This window comes from Pristis pectinata, chromosome 35 (assembly GCF_009764475.1).
Source record: "Pristis pectinata isolate sPriPec2 chromosome 35, sPriPec2.1.pri, whole genome shotgun sequence".
In the NCBI taxonomy this organism is placed as follows: Eukaryota; Metazoa; Chordata; class Chondrichthyes; order Rhinopristiformes; family Pristidae; genus Pristis; species Pristis pectinata.
The window spans coordinates 3,353,059-3,377,820 of record NC_067439.1 but is presented as its reverse complement, the minus strand read 5'-3'; the positions used below and the strand labels follow the sequence as shown (position 1 = coordinate 3,377,820).

General features: G+C 42.7%; 1 protein-coding gene across 2 annotated transcripts in view; it reads right to left on the bottom strand.

Moving 5' to 3' along the window:
- The window catches only part of c35h19orf47 (chromosome 35 C19orf47 homolog), a 39,071-nt gene extending 19,283 nt beyond the window's left edge, over positions 1 to 19,788 (bottom strand). For both annotated transcript variants that reach the window (XM_052044166.1, XM_052044167.1), the window contains exons 1-4: positions 19,733 to 19,788; positions 10,988 to 11,075; positions 3,236 to 3,350; positions 1,810 to 1,891 (exon numbers count right to left, since the gene is read on the bottom strand). In XM_052044166.1, coding sequence (XP_051900126.1) covers positions 1,810 to 1,891; positions 3,236 to 3,350; positions 10,988 to 11,075; positions 19,733 to 19,751 — 304 coding nt within the window. In that variant the 5' untranslated portion in view covers positions 19,752 to 19,788. The remainder of the gene's footprint in view (positions 1 to 1,809; positions 1,892 to 3,235; positions 3,351 to 10,987; positions 11,076 to 19,732) is intronic.
- Positions 19,789 to 24,762: the final 4,974 nt, after the last annotated feature.

Below are 24,762 nucleotides of genomic sequence, written 5' to 3'. Positions count from 1 at the left end.
AAAGGGACCACAGTTCTGCATGACTCCGAGTGTCTCTACGATAAAATAGCAGTAGTTATGTTGGTGCCAAAATCTGTTAGTGCCACCTGCACCAGCTAGACAGCAGTTCTCCTCAGACAGACAGCAATAGCCATCACTTTGAGAGGCCCAAAGCTGTCAGAACCCTGAAAGCTGTGGCGCTGTCTGGAGGTGTACATTCCACACTTGGTTGCGTGTACTGCAGCAACTCACAACACTGAAGCCCAAGGCTTCCTCACAAGGCAGTGCCAAGTCAAACACTTAATGGTGCAGCAGTGATCAAGCAAGGAGAGTGAACCAAGTGTTAGAGCAGCAAGTCGGTGGCAGTAGGATCTCTCAGCAACCCTGATAATCCAACAGGCAATACAGGAAAATGACCATGGAGCTACTGGCTGAATAGAGAGGGAGAACCACCAGGATTCTTAACTCTTATAAAAAAAAAACTAACTTTATTTTTGAGCAACGAATGTCAGAGACCTCATGTTGTGCATGACAGGCAGTTGAACAGTTGCCAAGTTCATATAAAGTAAATTTATTGCCTTTGAACAGAACTTTATGTCTGACTTAGGATGAGACATAAAGCTGCCTGTCCTTTGGACCATGGCTTTATTCATGAAGAGGAGGAGTTCTGCGAGTGCCCAGGCTAATGCTTCTCCATCACTCAATATCATCAAAAACATTCCAACTGGTCATATATCTCTTCTTCTCCTTGATGTGTAAACTAGGCAGCCACACTTGCTTACATAATGGTGACTAAAGTATGGAAGTAATTCATTGGCCTTGAAGTGTTTTGAGCTGCAACAGTAACTTTTTCTTTTAATGCAAGTCCTCTTGATCTACTTAGCCACAACACTGCAATGTAATCCCAATGTGATCTCAAAAATCTTCTAAATCTGCTAGGGTTGATGTAAGGTCATGGTGTGTGTTGAGACGCATAAGATCATCATAATACTCAACTATTATTCTGCAGTTTCAAATCTTAGGCCAATATTTCAGTCAAACTGCACAAGTTACAATACCCAGTTTAAGGTCATCAAAGTTGTACAAATTTAACAGTGAAATATCTCTGAAAGATGTTACAAAAAATGTTTCTATAACAATGCAACAAAAGAAAATTACAGTTTTAAGAAAAGTCAAAAAATTGCCAATGTTGGAAATCTGAAATAAAAAATCTGCTGAAGGTCAGGCAGTGTCTGCGGAGGGAAAAATATAAACAGCTTTTCACATCAATAACCTTCCATCAGAGTTCAGAAAAGTTAGAAAACAAGCAAGTTTTAAGTTGCAGAGAAGGGGGAGGGATAGAAAGAACAACGTGACATTAATGTAGATTTCTCTCCACAGATGCTGCCTGACCTCCTCGATGTTTCCACCATTCTTTTATTTCAGATTCCCAGCAACTGAGGTGTCCTGTACCTCACCGTCCCATCACTGTGCTATTTTTCTCCCTGTCCTGTTCTCATGCATCCCCTTGTTTTCACATCTCCTCCAGATAGATCATCTGCCACTAACAAGCCTTCATCGTCCTCTCTTAGTTGGCATGATCAGCATTTGAATCATCCAGCATGCACCCTATCATGGACCCCACTTAGCTCCACTACCTCTTCTCTCGAACTTAAAACATAATTGGTTTTCTTGATGTTTCCTGGTTCTAATTAGAGGTCATTAACCTGAAACAGTACCTCCGTTTCTCTCTCCACATACGCTGCCTGAACTGCTGTATCATTCCCTGTTTTTATCAGTTTTGAGGCATTTCCCCCACTCCAAAAATCACTGCAGTCTGTGTCTACTTACGTGAGCCAGCTGTTCGTTTTAATTCGAAATGCACGTTTCCATGAGTCGGGTTTATAGACTCTGTGGCCACCTTAGCAAGTTCCTAAAAGGAGAAGGTCCAGTGTAAGATGCCATACAATGTCACAAGAAATTACATATTTTACCTACATGTTCAACTCATCTGGACAACAGCAAAGAACCACAGTTTAGAAGTAATCAAAAAATGTATAAAACAGTAGGGGAATCAAAAGGAAACGGAAAGGTACACATGTTCAATGTTTATACACTGTATCTTTGAACTTCAAAAATTTTTTTTAAATTGCTAACTATAACCAGTATTGCTGATATGATGTGGAATTAGTACCCCAGAATAGTAGCCAGGAAAATTTAAATTTAAGAGATTAAATAAGTCTGGAATTACATAGATAGAATCAATAATGGTGACTATCAGACCTCCACTAAAAACTCATCTGGTTTACTTATACCTTTCAAACAGGGAATCTACTGTCCACGCCTGTTTTGTCCTATGTGTGACTCCAGACTTAGTGATGTGGATGACATTTAACTGCCCTCTGAAAGACAGTAAGCCAGTCAGTTCGGTGAGGGGGAATGAGCTAGGGATGGGCAATAAATGCTGGTATTAACTCTAAATGCCAAGTGTGCAGTCTGTTTCATATCCGTCCACATAACATCAAGTTTCTCATGTAATCAGGCAAAGTTTGAAATACATTTATAATTGCCGTGAAAACCTCTGGGGTGATCAACCTTAGGAATCCTATTTCATTACTTAAGGTGGGTGGGACTGGAAAAAACCTCTGAAGCCCTACCTAACTGGTTCATCCACAAATAAACCACCGTACTCATAACATCCATTTGTTCTAAAATTAATTCACAGCGTTTAACTCTGCTGCAGAGGTTAGAAATCCATTCTCAGCATCAATCACACATTGTAAATCTGGGCTGTCGTGTCAAGATCACATTTCTGGATTTGGCTACGGTATATTTGGAGCAATAAACCTGGGGAGCAAGTCTTCGTGGAGGGCCCATGTCATTAAATCTGGGCAATTATGCAGCTTCATTATTTCATATGTGCATTTAGTAATCACTTTAACTTAACATTTTAATCATGTGATTATTAGCAGGGTAATGCAAAAGAAACTTAACTGGAGGGCGCGCACAATGGACAAAATAGATCTCTATTGATTATTGGTGTGAATAAAGATGATAATAAGGAGATCACAGTTCCAACACAATCATATTATTATCTTCCATTTTACTGAAGGCCTAGATGTTTAAACAACCCAACGTGAAGCAACGATGCATGTTCATGAATTTGAAAGCCTAACTGTTTTGTTCCTAGATGTTTCCTGTCCTGTAGTGCTCCTACCATTTTCTGCATTTACTTTAAGAGTTGTGTGATTAAGAAAGCAGCTTTGCCAGCAATCACCTGCTTGTAAACCACTTTGGCATGTTTCAGAATGGCAATAACATCCCCAACAGCTGTGATGCCCAGTTCATTCATGATGTCTTTGGTAAGGTCCATGAGCATGTTCTTCTGAATCCTGTGTAAACGAAGAAAAGTGCAAAACACGCTGAGTGTTAGTGTGGCATTCTCAGGGGCTGATTGGTGCAGGAGGTTAAATGTGGACTTTTCCACTTTAGGATAACATGCATACTGAAAGATCTACAGTTCTGTAGCACTTCTCATGTACCATTACGGATGTCTGAAAGCATTTTACAGCCAAAGAAATACTTTTGAATGACTGTCACTGTCAAAAGTATATATAGAAAACAAGTGAGTCAATTTACACACAGCAAACCCCCACTCACAGCATTGTGATAATGACCAGACAACTGCACAGTGATGTTGGTTGAGGGATTAATATCAGAGACACAAAAGACTGCAGATGCTGGAATCTGGAGCAGGTCAGGCAGCATCCGTGGAGGGAAATGGACAGCAAGATGGCGCTGGAGCCTGGCGACTTGTTGCAAGCTGCTCTCTGTAGATCTAATCATTACTCCTATTATAATCGTTCTACTATTTTAAATAATAAATTCTATGACTCTAAGAATTACTAATAATGTTCTGTTCTCTGTAACTGTAACACTTTATTCTGCATTGTTATTGCTTGACTACCTCGATGTACTGATGTGATGAAATGATCAGTATGGTTGGCACAAACAAACCTTTTCACTGTATCTCAGTACATGTGACAATAATAAACCAATTTACAGTTGATGTTTCGGGTCAGGACCCTTCATCTGGACTGAAAGGGGAGATAGCCAATATAAAGAGGTGAAAGTTTGGGGTGAAGCAAGAGCTGGCAATCGCCAGCTGGATTCAGCTGATGGGGGCGATAGGCAGATGGAGGATGGAAGAGTGGAAATAGTGACAGGCTGGGAGGTGATAGGTGGAAGCTAAGGGCTGCAGATGGTGGAATGTGATAGGGGAGGAAGCTGGAGCATGGAACCAAATAAAGGAAGTGGGGTGGACAAAGCTTAAAGGACCATATTGTCAGTTTCTAGTTTCTTGTGTTCTTAGTATTAGGCTAATTAGATCTAATCCAATTTAGTGCAACTCTTTGGAGAAAAGAAGGTTAAAAGCAGATTTGATAGAAGTGTGTGGTTGATTTATAATGGACAAGATTATGATGAGATGATTAATGTTAAATAGAGGGAAACTGTTCCCATTAATGGAGTTTAAGGACTGGGGAACTAGATTCAGAGAGAGGTGGGAAGGGGGTTATGATGTGATCTAGAACACCTAAAAGGGTGGTGGAAAAGCCAATCAGGACTTTCATGAGAAAACTGGATAGGCATTTGAGCAAAACTAATTTGCAAGGCTATGGAGAAAGAGTGGGGGACTAGAACGGGATAAATTGCTCCACAAAGAACCAACACAAACCTGACAGGCTGAAAAGCCTCATTCTGCACCATAATAATTCTATAATTCTAGAAGAAAAATTCAAACACTAGAAGCTCCTGGTGACTAGCTTCAATATCGAGTTCAATAAAAACATAAGAACATAAGTAGGTCATGAATCCCATAAGGATATTCCCTTTGTCATAGACAATCCTGACACTGTTTTTTCATCATCTCTGATCCAAGGCCTGGAACTCCCCTTCAACAGCACTACAAGTGCACTCTTGTCACATGTACTACAGTGGTTTAAGGTGGCAACTCACCACCACAACTCAAGAGCAAAGGGTCAGTCATAAAGTGCAGTTGCAGATGGAGGAGCAACCACATCCTGTGAATGAACTTAAAAAAAAAGCTCTTAAACACTGTACGAATATCACGTAGAATGTGTGGAGAACAGGAAAAATACATTTGCTCAGTGGGAGCTGGAACACAGAATGTTTTGGCACAGGGAAGAGCTGAGACAGGATTATTGGATCACACAGGCAAAATTACATCAAGCAGAGGGTACAAGGATATGGAGGGAGATCAGGTCCGTGAGATTAGTTTAAATTCCTCAACAATAGCAATCATGGCCCAAATGATCTCTATCTGTGCTCAAGACATCTGCAGTTTAATGAAGGTGTAGGAAATTACACTTTTGTATCAGGCCTGAAGCTTACTATTGAGTTAGGATAGAGATTACTTTGCATCAAACATGCATCCATTTGGGAAATGCTCCAACTGATTAAGTGAGTAAGTGGCTGGATTCCAATGTAATATGTCATACAGGGAATATCTTTTGTCTTTTAAGCATACAGGCCAATGAATCATTTGGGAGATTTCATTACATGAAATGGCAGCCACTTTCCATACTGCATGACCTCACAAACAAAGTGAACACAGCAAGTTACTGCTTTGGTGCTGTTCATCTGAGTGAACTCCCCACTCTGCCATGCTCCATTTAACAGCAGAGGCAGAGGAGGTGACAAGTACTGGACACTCACTACCATCTCAACCAGATGACCACCTGTGCCAAGGTGGAGGGGCACTCAACTGAACTTGACTCCATGCTTGACAGCCACACAATGGGCGCTGTATTTTTAATTAAGCTTATTATACTTACAAGGACAGACTTCAAATTTTACGGAAACATTCAATATTCTGCTGCTTGCTTATTATTATCATGATTTTGGATAACTTTTTACTGGATTACCAGTGGTTGATATTAAAAATCAGATGAAAAATAAAAAAAACTGCAAATGCTGGAAATCTGAGATACAAACGGAGAAGGCTGGGAACAGCCAGCAGGTCAGGCAGCATCTGTGGGGGGAGATCTTCAAGGTGGGCATTCCTGGAAGAGATGTCAATTCTAATGAAGGGTCTTCAACCTGAAACAGTAATTGAGTCTCTTTCCACAGATGCTGCTTCACCTGCTAAGTGTTTCCAGCATTCTGTTTTTATTGCAAACCACATTTGCATTAATTTACAAATTACTACACTAAACATTTAGATCCTTAACTCCCTGGTGACAGGAGATGACTGATAACTAGGTGGGTTTACAAATTCTGCTGCAACAGAGGTGCCCAAAGAGACCATTTCACAGTTGTGGTGGACGACCAAAGGTTAAATAAAAAGCATCCCCTCCAACCCCCACACCAAATTCGTTATGCCAGGCAGACGAAGAATCAGCTGAATGACCTTCATGCTGACATTTAACTGCTAGAGGAGTTGCTTTCTTCCTTGAAGTTGCAAACTCAAATTATTAAACTGAATGGTGATGTTGATGAACACAAGGTCAGAGAACTATTCTTATTCAAAGTCCCACTGCCCAGCACTGGGTCCCCAGTTTTCCTTCCTTACTATAACCATTTGGCCCACTTTGTCCATGCCAGCTCCAAGCAGAGCAACAATGAGTCCCCTTCCTCCTTTATCTCCCTGTAGCCCTACAACTCATTCTCCCTCACATGCCCATCAATTCCCTCAAGGTAGCAGCAGAATATCAGCTTGGATTTTTGTGTTTAAGTCTCTGGGTGGGACTTGGACCTAAGCCTTTAGCTTGCAAGGCAAAAGTGCTGCCTGCTGAGAAACCATGACAACATTTTTGAATAACACGACAAATTGTGTATTAAGAATGAAACCTCAGGTTTGTACAGATAACCACCAAAGCACAAGACTGTTTGTTCATATCACTCTCATGATTAAATTAATAAAACAACAGTTGGGACTCAAATACAAAAACCTTTGATATTTGTTTTGAGGGCTCTTTCGTGAAGAACCATTAGAAGTTAACAGCGGGAATACTGGCAGAACATTTGCCATCACTAATGCATTATTTAATTGTAAGCTATATTTATCTTATCCAAGGGTAATTTATGGGAACTATTGCTGGTGAGCTGGAAGCCATTTTCAGTTACTCCTTTTATTTTAACTACGTTATGTCTTTGATGGGAAGAACAGAAAAGCAGAAAAAGACCCATAAATGGTTTATAGAGATTAGGGTATTATTTGACATAAATCACAGAACTTTAACATGCAGCTAATAGCAAGTGGTCAGGAAGGCTAATGATACCTTAGCCTTGATTGCAAGGGAGCTGCACTGCAAGATTTTTTAAAAATGTATTTGCTTATTGAATGTGGCATAATTCGCAAACCCAGCATTTACTATCCATCCCTATTTCCTCTGAACTGAGGCAGTTGAAAGTCAACCATACTGTAGGTCAGTGAGAGAACAGATGACAGATTCCTTCCCTGAAGCACATTAGTAAACCAGATGGGTATTTACGAAAATCTGATGTCTTCACCGTCACTATTGCTGAAACTAGTTTCTTTTTAATTCCAGATCTATTTAATTACTTAAATTTAAGTTCTCTAAACCACCTTGGTGGAAGTTGAACTCACACCTCTGGATATTAACTATTGTGTCCACAGGAAGTCTCACTGCAATTCCATAGGGCTTTGGTGAGAACACACCTAGTACCATGAACAATTGGGTTTTGTTATCTACAAAGTCACAGAACCATAGAAAACTTTTGACCAGGAGGCAACCATTCAGCCCATCACATCCATGCTAATGCAAAAACAAAAGCTCTCCTTCAAGTACAATCCTTTCAGGGAGGGTAGGGGGGTAGGGGAGGGGGCCACATTCCTATCACCCTCAAGGTGAAAGTGTTTTTTTTTGTCTACCCTCTGATCCTTCTCATCAATTACTTTAAATCTATGTCCCCGGGTTTATGAACGTAGCATTGAAGACAGGGTCTATCTAGTATTGATGCTGTTCTTATATAACATCTCGACTATTATATTCCATGCCTCGGCCAACATCCCAAAAGGATTTTTGGCCAACTTATTGTTCTGGTTACCTTTAAGAATTTGTGCACAGACACTTCCCAGTCTCTTTGTTCATATACACTACTCAAAATGCTCGTTTACTTTACATTCCCTTGCCTTGTAGCACTACATAGAAACATTATGGGCTGTTTGGCCCTTCAAACCTGGCCATCCATATTCAGTACCCTGTTCCCGTTTTCTCCACACATCCCTTGATCTCTTTAGGCATTAGTACCATATCTAACTCCTTCTTGAATATATTAAAAAAAAACGTAGACATAGAAAACCTTCAGCACAATTCAGGCCCTTTGGCCCACAAAGCTGTGCCGAACATGTCCCTATCTTAGAAATTACTAAGCTTACCCATAGTTCCATGTACCTATCCAAAAGTCTCTTAAAAGACCCTATCATATCCACCTCCACCACCATTGCCGGCAGCCCATCCCACGCACTCACCACTCTGAGTAAAAAAAAACTTACCCCTGACATCTCCTCTATACCTACTCCCCAGCACCTTAAACCTGTCCTCTTGTGGCCACCATTTCAGCCCTGGGAAAAAGCCTCTGACTATCCACACGATCAATGCCTCTCATCATCTTATACACCTCTATCAGGTCCCCCCTCATCCTCTGTCGCTTCAAGGAGAAAAGGCCAAGTTCCCTCAACCTGCTTTCATAAGGCATGCTCCACAATCCAGGCAGCATCCTTGTAAATCTCCTCTGCACCCTTTCTATGGCTTCCACATCCTTCCTGTAGTGAGGTGACCAGAACTGAGGACAGTACTCCAAGATGATCTTGTGCCAACTGCTTTCTGTACCGTTTCACACAGGTCCTTTGTTCTTCAGGTGAAGAAATTTCTATTCATCTCAATCCTAAATAGCCTACCCTCTATTCTTTTGCTGTGACCTCTAGTTCTGTAGCTCCCATCAGAACAACTTTCCAGCACCTCGCCTGTTCAGTCTCATTAGGGTTTATAAGTTTCAATGAGGCCCCCTTTCATTTTTCTGAAGCCTAGCAAATATAATCATGCCAATCCATCTTCATACATCAGTCCCGTCAACTCAGAAATCAGCCTGGTGAACCTTTGATGCACTCCCTACACAGTGTGAACATCTTTCCTCTTCAAACGCATTACATCACTGGATTAAATTCCCTTTGCTATATTTCTGCCAAGTGATCAGATCATCCATAATCTTCTAAGGAAGGGTCACTGACCCGAAACGTTAACTGGTTTTTCATTCCACAGATGTCGCTTGAGTGGCTGCATTCTTCCAGTGTCTGCTTTTGTTTCAGATTCCAGCATCTGCAGTCTTATTTATTCTCTGTCCATAATCTCCCACTAGCCTAATGAATTTGTCCTCACTTATCATGATCCCTGTAGGTCTAAATTATTTATATTACAAAAGCAAGGGTCTGGAATACCAAACCCTGTGGATCTAACTGATAATAGAGAGGGTCCAGAAGTTTACAAGAATGATCCCAGGAATGAAAGGGTTAACATGAGGAGCATTTGATGGCTCTGGGCCTGTACTCGCTCGAGTTTAGAGAGATGAGGGGGGATCTCATTGAAATCTACCAAATATTGAAAGGCCCGGAAAGAGTGGATGTGGAGAGGATGTTTCCAGTGGTGAGAGTCTAGGACCAGAGGGCACAGCCTCAGAATGGAAGGGTGTCCCTTTAGAATAGAGATGAGGAGGAATTTCTTTAGCCAGAGGGTGGTGAATCTGTGGAATTCATTGCCACAGATGGCTGTGGAGGCCAAGTCATTCGGTATATTTAAAGTGGAGGTTGATAGGTTCTTGATTAGTGAGGGTGTCAAAGGTTACGGGGAGAAGGCAGGAGAAAGGGGTTGAGAGGGAAAAATAAATCAGCCATGATTGAATGGCAGAGCAGACTCGATGGGCTGAATGGCCTAACTCTGCTTCGATGTCTTATGGTCTAATAGCATTCCAATCACAAAGAAGCCACGATCTATTACCCTTTTCTACCTACCAACTGACACAAACTTTGGCTCTCATTTGTTCTGCCATGGACCTCATGTTGTTTACTTTTTTGACTAAACAGTCATGTAAGACCTTTGAAGTATATATTTGCCTTAGAGAGCATATAATGAAAGTTCACAATATTGAATTGTGGACTTAGAGGACTGTCTCATGAAATGGGGTTGAGTAAAATAAGATCTGTACTATTTGGAATCTAAAAGAATGATCAGATTGAAACATATAACGTTCTTAGCTACGAGTTTGGTCTTCTCCTGCTCCTACTTATACTTACTTTTGCAAATATGTATGATCCCCATATCTCTGTTGCTGGCCCAAGACACCTGGTGACATCCTGACTTCCAGTGCGATCTATGTGGGGTTTGCACATTCTCTCTGTGACTACATGGGTTTCCTCTGAGTGCTCCAGTTTCCTCCCACATCCCAAAGGTTTGTAGGTTGTAGGGGAGAAAAAAAATTACAGGGAAAATGATTGATGGGAGGGGTTTGACTGTTGGATTGTTTTGAGAACTGCCATAAATAAGATGAGTCAATGTCCTATGTTATAAAAAAAACATGGAATATGGAACTCCCATGTCTTGTGAATGAATTTTAAAACATTGCTGACCCTCTCATGAAGTAAAATTAAACAATGCCGGTTTTTCTTGTTGTTTCTATGCAATGCTTGCACATTTGCAACCAATGCTCCAAATCCCACACAGGTTGAGTCATCTGCAGCTCTATCACACTATTATGGGTGATAAAGGGGCATGACACAACACAGCTTTCCTCAGAGAAAGGAGTTAGGAGGTCAGTCAAATATTCTCCCATAATGTCCATCAAACTCTTACATGTTCATGTCATGGATCACAATAAAAACACCAAGTTTGACCATTTTAGGTTTACAGTACAGAAGAAAACTTCTACAGTTTAGAGAGAAGTTATTTTCAATGTAGTAAAGGCTAGGAACCTACAGATGTAACAGGCCTACCTGTTATCCACAAAGCTGACAGCATAGTTGACAGCTGGTCCCGCTGGTATTCCGGCATCTTTGAAAAACTGAATCCACTCTGACGTGGCTACAGAAAAGAAAATAGGTTTTTGTTTCAGAAGCTTGTCAATGCATCCCTTAAAAGTAGGGAAGCTACAAAAGTACATAGAAGTGCTTCTGACTGGAAATACTGACCAAGTGCTACTTCAGAATGAATTCTTTTGGCTGAATGAAAAGAAATAACTAAAATTAAACTGTAAACATATTATATGCCCAGCATAAAATGGGAAGGGGCACCCCACTCTAATGAGGGCACCATTTTATTTGTATTCATTTTTGTAATCCAAGTGTTGCTGGCAAGGCAAGCATTCATTGCCCATCCCTAACTGCCTTTGAGAAGGTGGTGGTGAGCTGCCTTCTTGAAAACCGCTGCAGTCCTTATGGTGAAGGTGCTCCCCTCTCCACAGTGTCGTTGGGCGGGGAGCTTCAGGATTTAGACGTAATGACTATGAAAGAAAGGTGATATATTTCCAACCCAGGATGCTGCACAACTTGAAGGGGAACCCATAGGTGGTGGTGTTCCCAAGCACCTGCAGCCCACATCTTTCATGGTGGTGGAGATCATGGGTTTGGAAGGTGCAGTCAGAGCAGCGCAGGTGAACAACTGCACTGTATTCTGTTGATTGTACACACTGCAACAATGGTGCACTGGAAGAAATGAACATTTGGAAAGGTTAATCCAGAAGTTTCAAGTGCTGTTTGACCATGCCTTGCAGCATAGGAGACTGTGAGGTAGTCTTTATAGGGGTGTATAAAATCATGAGGGGTATAGATAGGGTGAATGCACTCAGGCTTTTTTCCAGAGTTGGGGAATCAAGAACTAGAGAGCATAGGTTTAAGGTGAAAGGAGAGGGATTTAGTAGGAACCTGAGGGGCAACTTTTCTTTTGCACAAAGGTGTATGTACTGTATGTGGAATGAGCTGCCAGACAAAGTGCTTGAGTCAGGTACAATAGCAACTTTAAAAAGACAATTGGACAGATATATGGATAAGAAAGGTTTAGAAGGTTATGGGCCAAATGCAGGTAAATGGGACTAGCTGAATGGGGCATCTTGGTCTGCATGGACCAGTTAGGCTGAAGAGCCTGTTTCTGTGCTGTATGACTATGTCAAGGTGGATTGTACATTGAATCCTCTTGTCACGAAGTAATTTATTCTGCTGCATTGCAAGCTAAACATCTGACATAGATTTTATTTAGATTCAACACCAGGTTATTCTAATCCAAGAACCTCCCAAGATAACCCATCCTTAAATGGTTAGTAGTATCAAATTTGGTCTAATCATGCTCCTCCATAGCTCCTTTGGACATATTACTGCATTAAATGTGCTATAAAAACAGAACTTACTGCAACCTGTGGTCTTTGAAGGTAGAAGCTCCAATAAAGACAATATAACTAAGCCATACAAGCCAAGAAGCTCATAATAGAAAATCAAAAACTACAGACTTTGGAAATCTGAAATAAAAACAGAAAATGCTGGAAACACTCAGCATGTCAGACAGCAACTGGGGAAGCTCATAGGATCCCTTGGCAATTCTAAATGAGTAGTGAGGGTTGGAAATGAAAAGCTAGCTGAGGATAAAAACTGGCAGCATTTTTAAGTGGACAGAACTGCATCCAGTGAAACACAATAGAAGTGAGCACTAGGTATTAGATGCAGAGAATGGGCTAACTGGGAACTGATTGGTGGGGGCAGATTTGGAAGTGAGAGTAGATACAACACAGAAAGAATTAAGAAACCAAACCATTATTTAAACCTGAGCTGTGAGTGTTGGGCAGGACTGAGAGCCCAAGTGACTCACACAAGAGAGCAACCTGTAAGCCTACAATAGGTGTGAAGATGCGTGATGAAACTCAGCCTTTGAATATACCGATTTATAAAGAAAGAGTATTTAAAATCACACCCTACAACCCTGAAGGCTGGGAGGGGTGAACCATGTGATTTTTTAAAAAATATATTTGTTTTCATGGATTATGGAAATGCACCCATCACAGCCATGAGCTTGGACTGGTGAAAATTTCTGTTCTGCTGGCCATGCGAGGGCTCAACATATCTCTGGTGGGTGAATGGGCAACAGTGGGTCTAGGTCAGGAAGGTAGACCCTACCCCCCACCATCCCTGCAACAGAAAGTAAGCATTTGGCATTGAAGCACTTGTTGAGCAAAGGAACAGAGGAGGACATGGCTGGCAGACACAGGGCAATCCCTTCGACGTAATCCAGGCATTCTCCCATCAACTCTACAAACTACACTGGGGTCAACATTGGAGGCCACAATTTGAATTTGATCATTAATACACAGTCCATGTGCCAAGTACATTCCACAAGTGTATGTGACACAGAGCAAATAGCAACAAAAAATAGATAAATCATCACAACAGTGAACAAAGAGCAATTACATTTCAGTAGGAGGGATCATCCAATGTTTCATTCATGGCATGAAGAGATTATTCTATGAGGAAAGATTAAATAGATTGGGCCTATACTATGTGGAGTTTAGAAGAATGAGAGGAAGAATTGGCAGGGTAGATTTTCCCTTGTGAGGGAATCTAGAAATCAAGTCAAATTGAGCTTATTGTCATGTGCACAAGTATGGTGAGGTACAGGTATAATGAAAAACTTACTTGCAGCAGCATCACACGCATTTAGATACAGACTACACAAAGAATATAAACTCTACAAAACAGTGAAGAGAGAAAAAAACTGCAAAAACAAGACAAAAAAAAAGATACAATCAGAGACAAGTCCATGGCAGTGCAAGAGGTGGTCCACAGTGTTCCATTGCTGAGGTAGGGTTAGGGTTGTGCAGGTCAGTTCAAGAACCTGATGGCTGTAGGAAAGCAGCTGTTCCTGAACCTGGTGGTGTGAGACTTCAGACTTTTGTGCCTCCAGCCTTATGGTAGCAGCAAGAAGAGGGCATGACCCAGATGGTGGGAATCTTTGATGATAGATGCCACCTTCCTGAGGTAGCACCTCCTGTAGATGCTGTTGATGGTGAGGAGGACTTTTCCCCAAGATGGACCTGGCTGTGTTCATCTAGACTTAGAGGATGTACTCTTAGCATAGAAGGTCAAGGAGGAAATTCTCTCAGAGGGTTGTGATTCTTTGGAATTCTTTATTCCAGAAGGCAGAGGAATCTAAGGGATTGTGCATTCAGAGCCGAGGCAGAGTTCTGGGCTCTCAGGAAATCAAGAGTATGGAAATCAGGCAGTTAAAGCCAATGATCAGGTAATCAATATTACTGCATGACATAGCTAGTTCAAGAGGGCATACAACCTACCCCTAACTTCTATTTGTGATCTTAAGTTACTATTATAACATTAGATCTAATCCTCTATTTTCCACGTGCTTTTTGAAAGCTTGGCTTTCAATTTCAGCCATCATTGAAATTCTACTATGACCTGCAGCTTGGACATTCACTAGTTGAAGGTCAATTGGGCACAGAGCCCCAAAGACAAGTGCTAGGATCAAAATAGCAGCACATGTGTAATAGAGAGCGTGGACTACTAAATAAAACTGCTTGCAAGCAGGGTGTAGATCGCTCTGCAATATGAATAACGTATTACTACAGATCAGTAGATTAGCAGCACAAAAGCTACGTAAACACTTCTATGCACAGAGGGTAGTAGAAATTTGTAATTTTCTTTTGGAAACAACTGAAGTCAATATGAAAACTAAGACTGATTGGCTTTTGTTAACCAAATGCATTAAGGGAAATGTGGCAAAGGCAGATAAATAGAATTAGTTCACAGATCACCCATTGAAAGGCAAAACAGACTTGAGAGCTAAAAAGCATCTTCCACTGAATCTATTGAACTGTTCCCTTATACAATGAGATGGACTATGACTTCACGATCTACCTCGTTGTGACCTTGCACCTTATTGCACTGCACTTTCTCTGTAGCTGTGACACCTTACTCTGTACTGTTATTGTTTTTACCTGTACTACATCCATGCACTCTGTACTAACCCAATGTAACTGCACTGTGTAATGAATTGATCTGTACGATTGGTATGCAAGACAAGTTTTTCACTGTACCTCAGTACAAGCGACAATAATAAACCAATACCAATCAAACTATTTGAGAAATCAGGCCATCTTTTCCCTAGAAAAGAGATGGCTGAGGTATATTCTGATAAAGGGCTTTAAAATGAAATGGATTCTGTTGGTTAGTTGTAGAAAAGGTGACTCATGGTAAAATTGAAAATTAATGACCAGAAGTGGAAGAGGGTATCAATGTCCACTATGGAATGCAGTAGTTTTGTTTTCTATTCATTGAGAATCAAGCATGTTGAATTTGCATACAAATAGAGCAGTTAAGATGAACAGTAGGGTGAATGCATTTAAGAGAAACCTGGATAATTACACTAAAGGGAACAGGTTTTTTTTGTTTGGGTGAGGTGAAATAAGATAGGACGTTCACGTGGGCCAAAAGCATTAGCTTGGACCAGATGGGCTGAACAGCCTGTTTCTGTGCTCTCAACAATAACATATGGATCATGTTAAAAGTAGAATTCTGTGTTATTTACCCTTATATACCAAGCAAGTAGATTTTTTTAAAAAACTGATTTACCACTTTATTGCAAAACATTGCGTCAGCAAGACAACAGGTTACAGCAGCTGAGCAACTCTCTGTAGTGGCCAATATTATTGATCAGAAGATACATTCACTTTGAAACTAGTGCTGGAAAATACTGTGCATAGCTAACTGCAGTGACCCATGGAGTTTACTCTTAACTAGCCAGCAACTACTTACAATTTGCTGTAGAGGGATATTCAGAAACTAAAATGCCACAGCAAAATTGAGTGTACAACTTTTTGTATTTGAGTATAAAAATCAGTGGAAGTGATGATAGACTGATTAATCATCAGGGATTGCAGCACAACAGTAGCTCCCGCAGTATGAAGTGAGACTGGGAGCAGAAAGTCAGACAATATTTAATACTAGCTTAAATAATGTTTGAAACTCATTTGTTTACATATTATGACAATGGTAACAAACAGACATTTATTAGTTTGTCACAGTATCAATAAATATCACACAAAGTGTGTTGGGAAGAATTTTGATCCCTTTTGGAGTGTGAAGGTTGGAATACAAAGCAGATACACAATCCTTATGGGTTCTTAAGTGATGAACCTGCCCAATCAGGTAATTAAAAAAAAATTGCAAGAAGGTGGATACCAGAGGGAGGATAAGGAAATCAGTGTTAAGTCAGGATAATATAATGTTCATATTATAAAGACAAATTGTATACTGAATTCAATTATAATTTTTGGTGTCTATGTCAAGTTGACAAAGCTAAAAACAACTTAGTAATTCACAGTTGCCTTTCACCAAGTAAAATTTGGTCTGCCTTTGGGTAGACAGACATGCACTAGTCTCCTGAACAGATTATTAAGGTTTGTGACTGCTACATGGTCAACACCCATAACTCACATTCAAACTGCTTGAGGAAGCAAGCAATACTACTGAATCCAAGGTGGTGTCGTAAAATGATCAGAATCTGAAGGGGTAACTAGTTTGGCAATGTGTTTTGTAATTAAGAGGTACAATCCCTAGCATTAATAACTTTTGCTTAGGTTTTCTTAATGAGATCAATTATTCAAATCTTTATGTATCCAAAGCTGTCATGATTATCTTCAAATACAATAAAGGTTTTTTTTCCCCCTCCAGTGTTCAATTTATAAATATCTGTAGCTTTGAGCTTCAAATTACAAGTTAAAAAAAAACAAAATGTCATCACCATTGTGTCTGAATTATTTTTAAAAGTCAGTAAATATTATACACAATGGACTAAAACCAGTTCAGTTCTTTCACATTCTGTTCAAGATTTGGGACCACACCTAATCACAAAAGAATCCCTTTTGCTTCCAAACTAACTTGACTTGAAGTGCTGCAGCTGTTTTGTCTGCAGCAAGATGTCACAAACCCTCATAAGGCAAATGATCAGTTAGTCTATTTTTAGCACAGTTGGTCCCAACATTCTCTGGAACAGTGCAATTCCTTTCAAAAATTCCACCTGTGGCATAGAATTACTAGGTTACTCAGCCCCTCAAACCTGTTAAGTGTTGGAAAATTTTCAACCAAAAATTGAATAACTGTTAAAAAGTTGAATTAGCCATAAAAAGCCTACAAGTCATTACCATGAACTTGCATCAATACTTTAATGTCAATACTTCTTCCTTCACTGCTGTTTGAACGCTGCACCTCAGATAAACCAAACAAGCTATCACCAAAAGCCTACCAATGGAGGTTAGGGATAAGAGACGTGAAATTGCAGCCATTGTACAGCAGCTCCCCAAAGTACTTTCCAACCTCCATATGTGATGTTGGTTATGGGCTAAATATTGAGCCCAGGACCCTTTCCTTGTCTGTCTTCCCATTGTGACCACAGGATTCCTCACCACCTAAGAGGGCAGCTGAACCTCACCCAGACGGCTTCTTCAGGCAGAGAGGCGCTCCCTCGGAGCAGCCTGGGTTCTGTGCTCCAGGAGGGGAGACAGAGGGCCACTGGGCCGGGGGCCAGACAGGGGCCGGGGCTGACACCCCTTCCTCCCCACACCTCCTCCTCCCCACACCACCTCCTCCTCCTCCTCCTCTTCCCCACACCACCTCCTCCTCACACCACCACCACCTCCTCCTCCTCCTCTTCCCCACACCACCACCTCCTCCTCCTCCTCCTCTTCCCCACACCACCTCCTCCTCCTCTTCCCCACACCACCTCCTCCTCCTCCTCCTCTTCCCCACACCACCTCCTCCTCCTCCTCCTCTTCCCCACACCACCTCCTCCTCCTCCTCCTCCTCTTCCCCACACCACCTCCTCCTCCTCCTCCTCTTCCCCACACCACCTCCTCCTCCTCCTCTTCCCCACACCACCTCCTCCTCCTCCTCTTCCCCACACCACCTCCTCCTCCTCCTCCTCTTCCCCACACCACCTCCTCCTCCTCTTCCCCACACCACCTCCTCCTCCTCCTCTTCCCCACACCACCTCCTCCTCCTCCTCCTCTTCCCCACACCACCTCCTCCTCCTCCTCCTCTTCCCCACACCACCTCCTCCTCCTCCTCTTCCCCACACCACCTCCTCCTCCTCCTCTTCCCCACACCACCTCCTCCTCCTCCTCCTCTTCCCCACACCACCTCCTCCTCCTCCTCTTCCCCACACCACCTCCTCCTCCTCTTCCCCACACCACCTCCTCCTCCTCCCCACACCACCTCCTCCTCCTCTTCCCCACACCACCTCCTCCTCCTCCTCTTCCCCACACCACCTCCTCCTCCTCTTCCCCACACCACCTCCTCCTCCTCCTCTTCCCCACACCACCTCCTCCTCCTCCTCCTCTTCCCCACACCACCACCTCCTCCTCCTCTTCCCCACACCACCTCCTCCTCCTCTTCCCCACACCACCTCCTCCTCCTCCTCTTCCCCACACCACCTCCTCCTCCTCCTCTTCCCCACACCACCTCCTCCTCCTCTTCCCCACACCACCACCTCCTCCTCTTCCCCACACCACCTCCTCCTCCTCTTCCCCACACCACCTCCTCCTCCTCTTCCCCACACCACCTCCTCCTCCTCCTCTTCCCCACACCACCTCCTCCTCCTCCTCCTCTTCCCCACACCACCTCCTCCTCCTCCTCTTCCCCACACCACCTCCTCCTCCTCCTCTTCCCCACACCACCTCCTCCTCCTCCTCTTCCCCACACCACCTCCTCCTCCTCCTCTTCCCCACACCACCTCCTCCTCCTCCTCTTCCCCACACCACCTCTTCCTCCTCCTCCTCTTCCCCACACCACCTCCTCCTCCTCCTCTTCCCCACACCACCTCCTCCTCCTCTTCCCCACACCACCTCCTCCTCCTCCTCTTCCCCACACCACCTCCTCCTCTTCCCCACACCACCTCCTCCTCTTCCCCACACCACCTCCTCCTCTTCCCCACACCACCTCCTCCTCTTCCCCACACCACCTCCTCCTCCTCCTCTTCCCCACACCACCTCCTCCTCCTCCTCTTCCCCACACCACCTCCTCCTCCTCCTCTTCCCCACCACCACCTCCTCCTCCTCTTCCCCACACCACCTCCTCCTCCTCTTCCCCACACCACCACCTCCTCCTCTTCCCCACACCACCACCTCCTCCTCCTCTTCCCCACACCACCACCTCCTCCTCCTCTTCCCCACACCACCTCCTCCTCCTCCTCTTCCCCACACCACCTCCTCCTCCTCTTCCCCACACCACCACCTCCTCCTCCTCCTCCTCTTCCCCACACCACCACCTCCTCCTCTTCCCCACACCACCTCCTCCTCCTCCTCTTCCCCACACCAGCTCCTCCTCCTCCTCTTCCCCACACCACCTCCTCCTCCTCCTCCTCCTCCTCCTCCCCACGCCTCCTCCTCCTCCTCCCCCACCCCCACCCTCACCCCCACCCCCTCCCCCACCCTCCCCCTCCCCCTCCCCAGGGGCCGGGGCTGTCCGTGGGCCGGGAGCCGGACGTGGGCCGCAGCCGCCGGGCCGCGGGAACTCACACCCCTCCCTGGGCCCTGGATCCCTCCCTCCCTCTCCCCCCCCCACTCCGGGAGCCGTGCTCTCCCACCCGCAGCCTGCCGGGACCCTCCCGCTCGGCCCGGGACCCCCGCCCGGGATACAGCCCCCGCCGCCGGCATCCCGGGCCGGTTAACCCGCGACCCCCGCGCTCACCCAGAGTCACCGACACCATCTTGGCTCCGCGGAGCGCCGTACGTCATCTCCGGGCGCCTGGCGGAAAGGAGCCGACTCCCGGTTACCAGGGGCAATGCCTAGCAACGGGGTAACTAGGACAATGCTGAGCAGGGCAGGAACCAGGGGCAACGTCTGGACATGGGGTAACTATGGACAATGCCCAGCAATGAGGTAACTATGGGCAATGCCCAGCATTAGGGTAACTATGGTCAATGCTCAGCATTGGGGCAACTATGGTCAATGGCCTGCTTTGGGGCAACTATGGGCAATGCCCAACAATGGAATAACCAGGGATACTGCCTACTAATGGGTTAAATATGGGCAATGCCTCATTATAAGCAGTACTTGGCAATTTAGTAACTGGCAATGGATAACTGGGACAATAACTAGACACATATCAACCAGAAAAATTACATAGTAATGGAGTAGCGAGGGGAAAATGGCTTGCAAGTGGTTAACTTGGTACAATACCTAACAATATGTTAACCAGTGATGACACCTAACAAAGTGGCAATCAAGCCTTAATTTTATATCATCAATAGAATAGAAATCCAGTTTATGTTTTCCTATTTAACTTTTTGAACTTAGATATTGTTATGACAAATAGGTCCATTCTACTGCTGTACCGGTATAAAGAGGGTTATGGACAAGTGTCAATGCCAAGGCATGTCAGTCTGAATTAGGTGGCTGAAATTGGTGTTGAATCCAGGACCAGATGGGCCAGGTCTTTCTAAGATGTTCTATTGACAACAATGCCCCAAAACTGCTGCAGACACACGCATTGGCTTCTTTGATCCCACACATCCATCATCTTCGCCTCCAATCTCATTTTTCCATCACACATCCAAAATATCTTGGCTTCTGCATCATTATCATAGTCTCAAGGGAACAAATATGATCCAGGTGCCCAGAGCTGAAAAGTTGCTGTCACTGAGATTGTGAGCAATGTTTTCCAACATTATCAACCCTCCACCTCCCAATCTTTCATTAAGTCTCGTTTTCATCTCCACACAACACCACTGGGAACATATTTCCTTATTTTAGTTGTCACAGTAAGATTCGATGAAATTGAGTTTTATTGAATAGCTAATACAGCATCAAACTTGTACAAAGTAGGATCCCACAAGCACGAAAGACCAGTAAATCTGTTTTTGGTAGTACCTTAGCGAGGTTCAATGGACAAGGTAGCATCTTTGAATACTGGTGTGCAACCCTTAGTATCTAGATATGCCTTCAGAAAAGGAAGGCAAGACTTACTTTGGCAACTGAGCTAAAGAACAGCTTCATAGGCAGTGCAGTATTGGACTGGAAAGTCAGCCTAGGTTCCCATCTTGACTTGGAGCTTGAGTGCACACACTTCCTTCTCAGCAACCTGCATTCAAGTATCACACCAGGAATTGCATGCAAAACAAGAAGTTTACAATTCCAGGTTATGGCTCTTCATCAGAACTACTTCCCTTCAAAATGTATCCGATTCCATTTCTATGATATATGCAGTTGTGGACAACTTTACATCAGTACTTTGTTAGAAAGAGTAAGAGAGAGAGTATTGAAAGGCTGATGCTGCGGCTCACTTGACAATGACAAAAAAACAGAAAACTGAATTCTGTTTGTAAACTACAGAATTGCACAAATTTACTTTGCCTTGTTTTACTCAATTTGAAACTGGAATGTTTTTATGTTAAAAAAGAGACTTGAATTTCTAAAGCACCTTTCACAACCTCAGACCATCCCAAATTGCTGCACAGCCAATGAAAAGCTTTGTTAAGTCTGGTCATTGTTATGATTTAGGAATCATACCAGCTGAGTTAGTCCTGGATGTAATGGTGTTTTGGGGAGTACACCTGGAATTTTGCCTGTTACTCCATGAAACGTGTAGCTACAGCCATGTACTTGCAAGTATACGCACACCCATGAGCAACTGTGCACAGCAAGCTGCCAAAAACACAATGTGATAATGACCACATAACCTGTTCTAGTATCGGCCAATAATTTTATGCTCAAGTATCTAGAGTTGGTGTCAAACTGAATTATGGATGGCATACCAAACATCTCGTCAGATATGGGGCCTTATTATTAAGTATGGAAGATGCTGAAATTGCACAGCATTTTGTTCTTTAAATATGATCCTCAATGGCCCAATATGGTGATTCATGGTGTAATGTGAAGATTTACCGAAAATGTACGTGAACACAGGAGTTCATGAGACAATGTGTCTGCATAACCGGTTTAGTCATCCAAACGCAGAGAGCAACAGTAACACATAAACTTCAATGCAAAGATACAAAGATACACCCCTAGATACAAGATTCCAATTACAATTTACAATATTTAAATATTGTTTCCATTGGATAATCTATCTATCTCCATGTGTGTGTGTGCATGTTTATATATCCCATGCGCACAAGGATGTAACCATGTGATACAACTTTTCATGAATAATTGGCAAAATTCCAGGTTTACTCCCTAAAACATTATTACATCCCGGGACCAACTCGGCATAGAAAACAAAATTTCACTTATTTTATCATTACAGATCAGTAGCCCCACAGACTACAGAGACTAAAGTTCTCTGCATAATAAGTAGATCACATGACATGGATGGAATCATTGAACTAAATCCTAAAGCGCCACAAATAAAAATCTACAATACTATGTAACGGTTTCATTTTACATGTGACATTATAACCAATGATAGTGGTTATAATATATATTCAAGTATTTGGGCCGGATTTTGCAGTTGCAATTACAGTGAAGCTGCTAGTGTTTGCTGTCATTACATGGTAAAACTGATGGCAGCCTTCTTCAACACAATCTTGGGAAAACTGTGAATCCAGAAAAAAATTATAGTATTTACAAGTTCGTCTCATTATATAGTTTGCAACAGTTCTATTTTAGTTGCACAAGGTATAAGTGAGCTTTTAAAAGTATTGAAATTATTGCATAGCAACCTCTTTGGCCCTAATAAAATGCCTTTGAATTTTAATTCTGTGAGAAATTTCAATTTCAAGTTGATTGTCATTTGAAAATGTAATCCATTTTAAATTATTAATTCTTAACATACTGTACATATTGTATATTTTGTTTTTTCCCTGTGTCTAGTCTTATCTTTATTTTGTACTCCATAAAATGTTTTAAAGTTTACCAAGTTTATATTTGGCCTTGAGAAACAAAGCACTGCAGATGCTGGAACCTGGCCTTGTATTTGGCCTTTCCTGGTTTTGTGTCAATAAAAATTCTTAAATGTGATTGGATACTCAGCCAGCATATGATATTACTGTTTTCTGAATGCCAGGGATATCTTTGAACTGACATTTAACAGCAGACATTGGAAAACAGGGAACATCTTCACCATAGTGACCACCAGATCTTTATTGGGAATCTTGTTCAAGAGTAGAAGCCAGAATCATTACATAGGATGAGATCAAAAATCTGGCATGTAAGACAAATGGTCCAACCAATGCATACTGACATTGATGCTCCTCAACTTTCTTCGACTATAAACATAATCCTCTATTCCCTTTTCCTTCATGTGCTTGCCCACCCTCCTCTTAAACGCTCCTTTTCTGTTTGCTTCAACCATTCCCTGTGGGAGCAAAATCACAATTCTCAACTCTTTGGGTAAAGAAGGATCTTCCAACTTTCCTACTGCTTGCATCATGGCCTGGTACGGGATCTCCAATGCACAGGAACACAACAGGCTACAGAGAGTGGTGGACTCAGTCAGTTCCATCACAGTTACAGCTCTTCCCACCATTGAGGATGTCTCAGGAAGGTGACGTCTATTTTGAAGGACCCCACCATCCAGGCCATGCCCTCTTCTCATTGCTGCGAGCAGGCAGGAGGTACAGGAGCCTGAAGACCCACACCTCAAGGTTCAACAACAGCCTTTTCCCCACTGCCATCAGGTTCTTGAACTGACCTGAAAAACCTTAGACTGTATTTCCCTCAACTTGAATTAATGTCATCATGTTTATTTTTATTGTATTGTGTAAGTTATGTATAATTTGTTAATTTAAGTTTATGTAATTTATATTTGTTATGCTTGTAATGTACTGCACTACTGCTGAAAAAGGCTAATTTTCATGGTATTTATACCCTAGGTATGTATGCCCATGATAATGAATTTGCTACTTGAACTTCAACTTGGATTTGGATGACCATCTCGCATTGATGGCCTCTGGGCATGCTCTTCCCCACAGTGGAAGGATTTGGATGACCATCTCGCATTGATGGCCTCTGGGCATGCTCTTCCCCACAGTGGAAACATTCTCTTTGCAGCCACTCTGTCACAACTCTACATAATTTTAGGTTACCCCTTGGCCTTTTCCCTCAAGAAAGAAATAGACCCAGACTGTTTATCCTCACATTTCTAGTATAATTCTTGTAAATAAAAACAGAAAATTTATTTCCAGCATTTGTTTTTTATTTCAGATTTCCAGCATCGGCAGTTTTTTATAATTTTCATTGTTCTTGTAAATCTTCTCTGCAGCCCTTCCAGTGACTCTATATCCTCTTAATTAAATGACCAGAATACTATGCACTACCTTTGTGTGGCCTGATCAAGGTTCAACATAGACCTCATACGTTCTTTACTTTTAAATTCTCTAGAAATAAACCCTAATGCATGTTTTGATTTTATTATGGCCCTGTTAATGGCTTGTCACAGACTGCAAAACCTAGCTGCTTCCTTCCAATGAGCTGATGCTGCAAATGACAGTGGGATCTCACGAGAACCAATCACAGATGGTGAGGTCGGACCTTCCACTCTGACATCGACATCACTAGAAACCCATCCCCAGCCAATAGTGGTAAACATACCGTAATCACCTCAGTATGTTTATTCTGCTTTTAAGCTCACTCTGTCAATGGAATGAATTCAGAGGCGAGATTTACAGACTAACCTGGAATGACTTTCAAGGCAAGTGAATCAGGAACTATAGCGCAGCAAAGACTGGGGAGTGAATAAAATAAATATCGCAATAGAAAACTAAAAGGTTCCCCTGGAG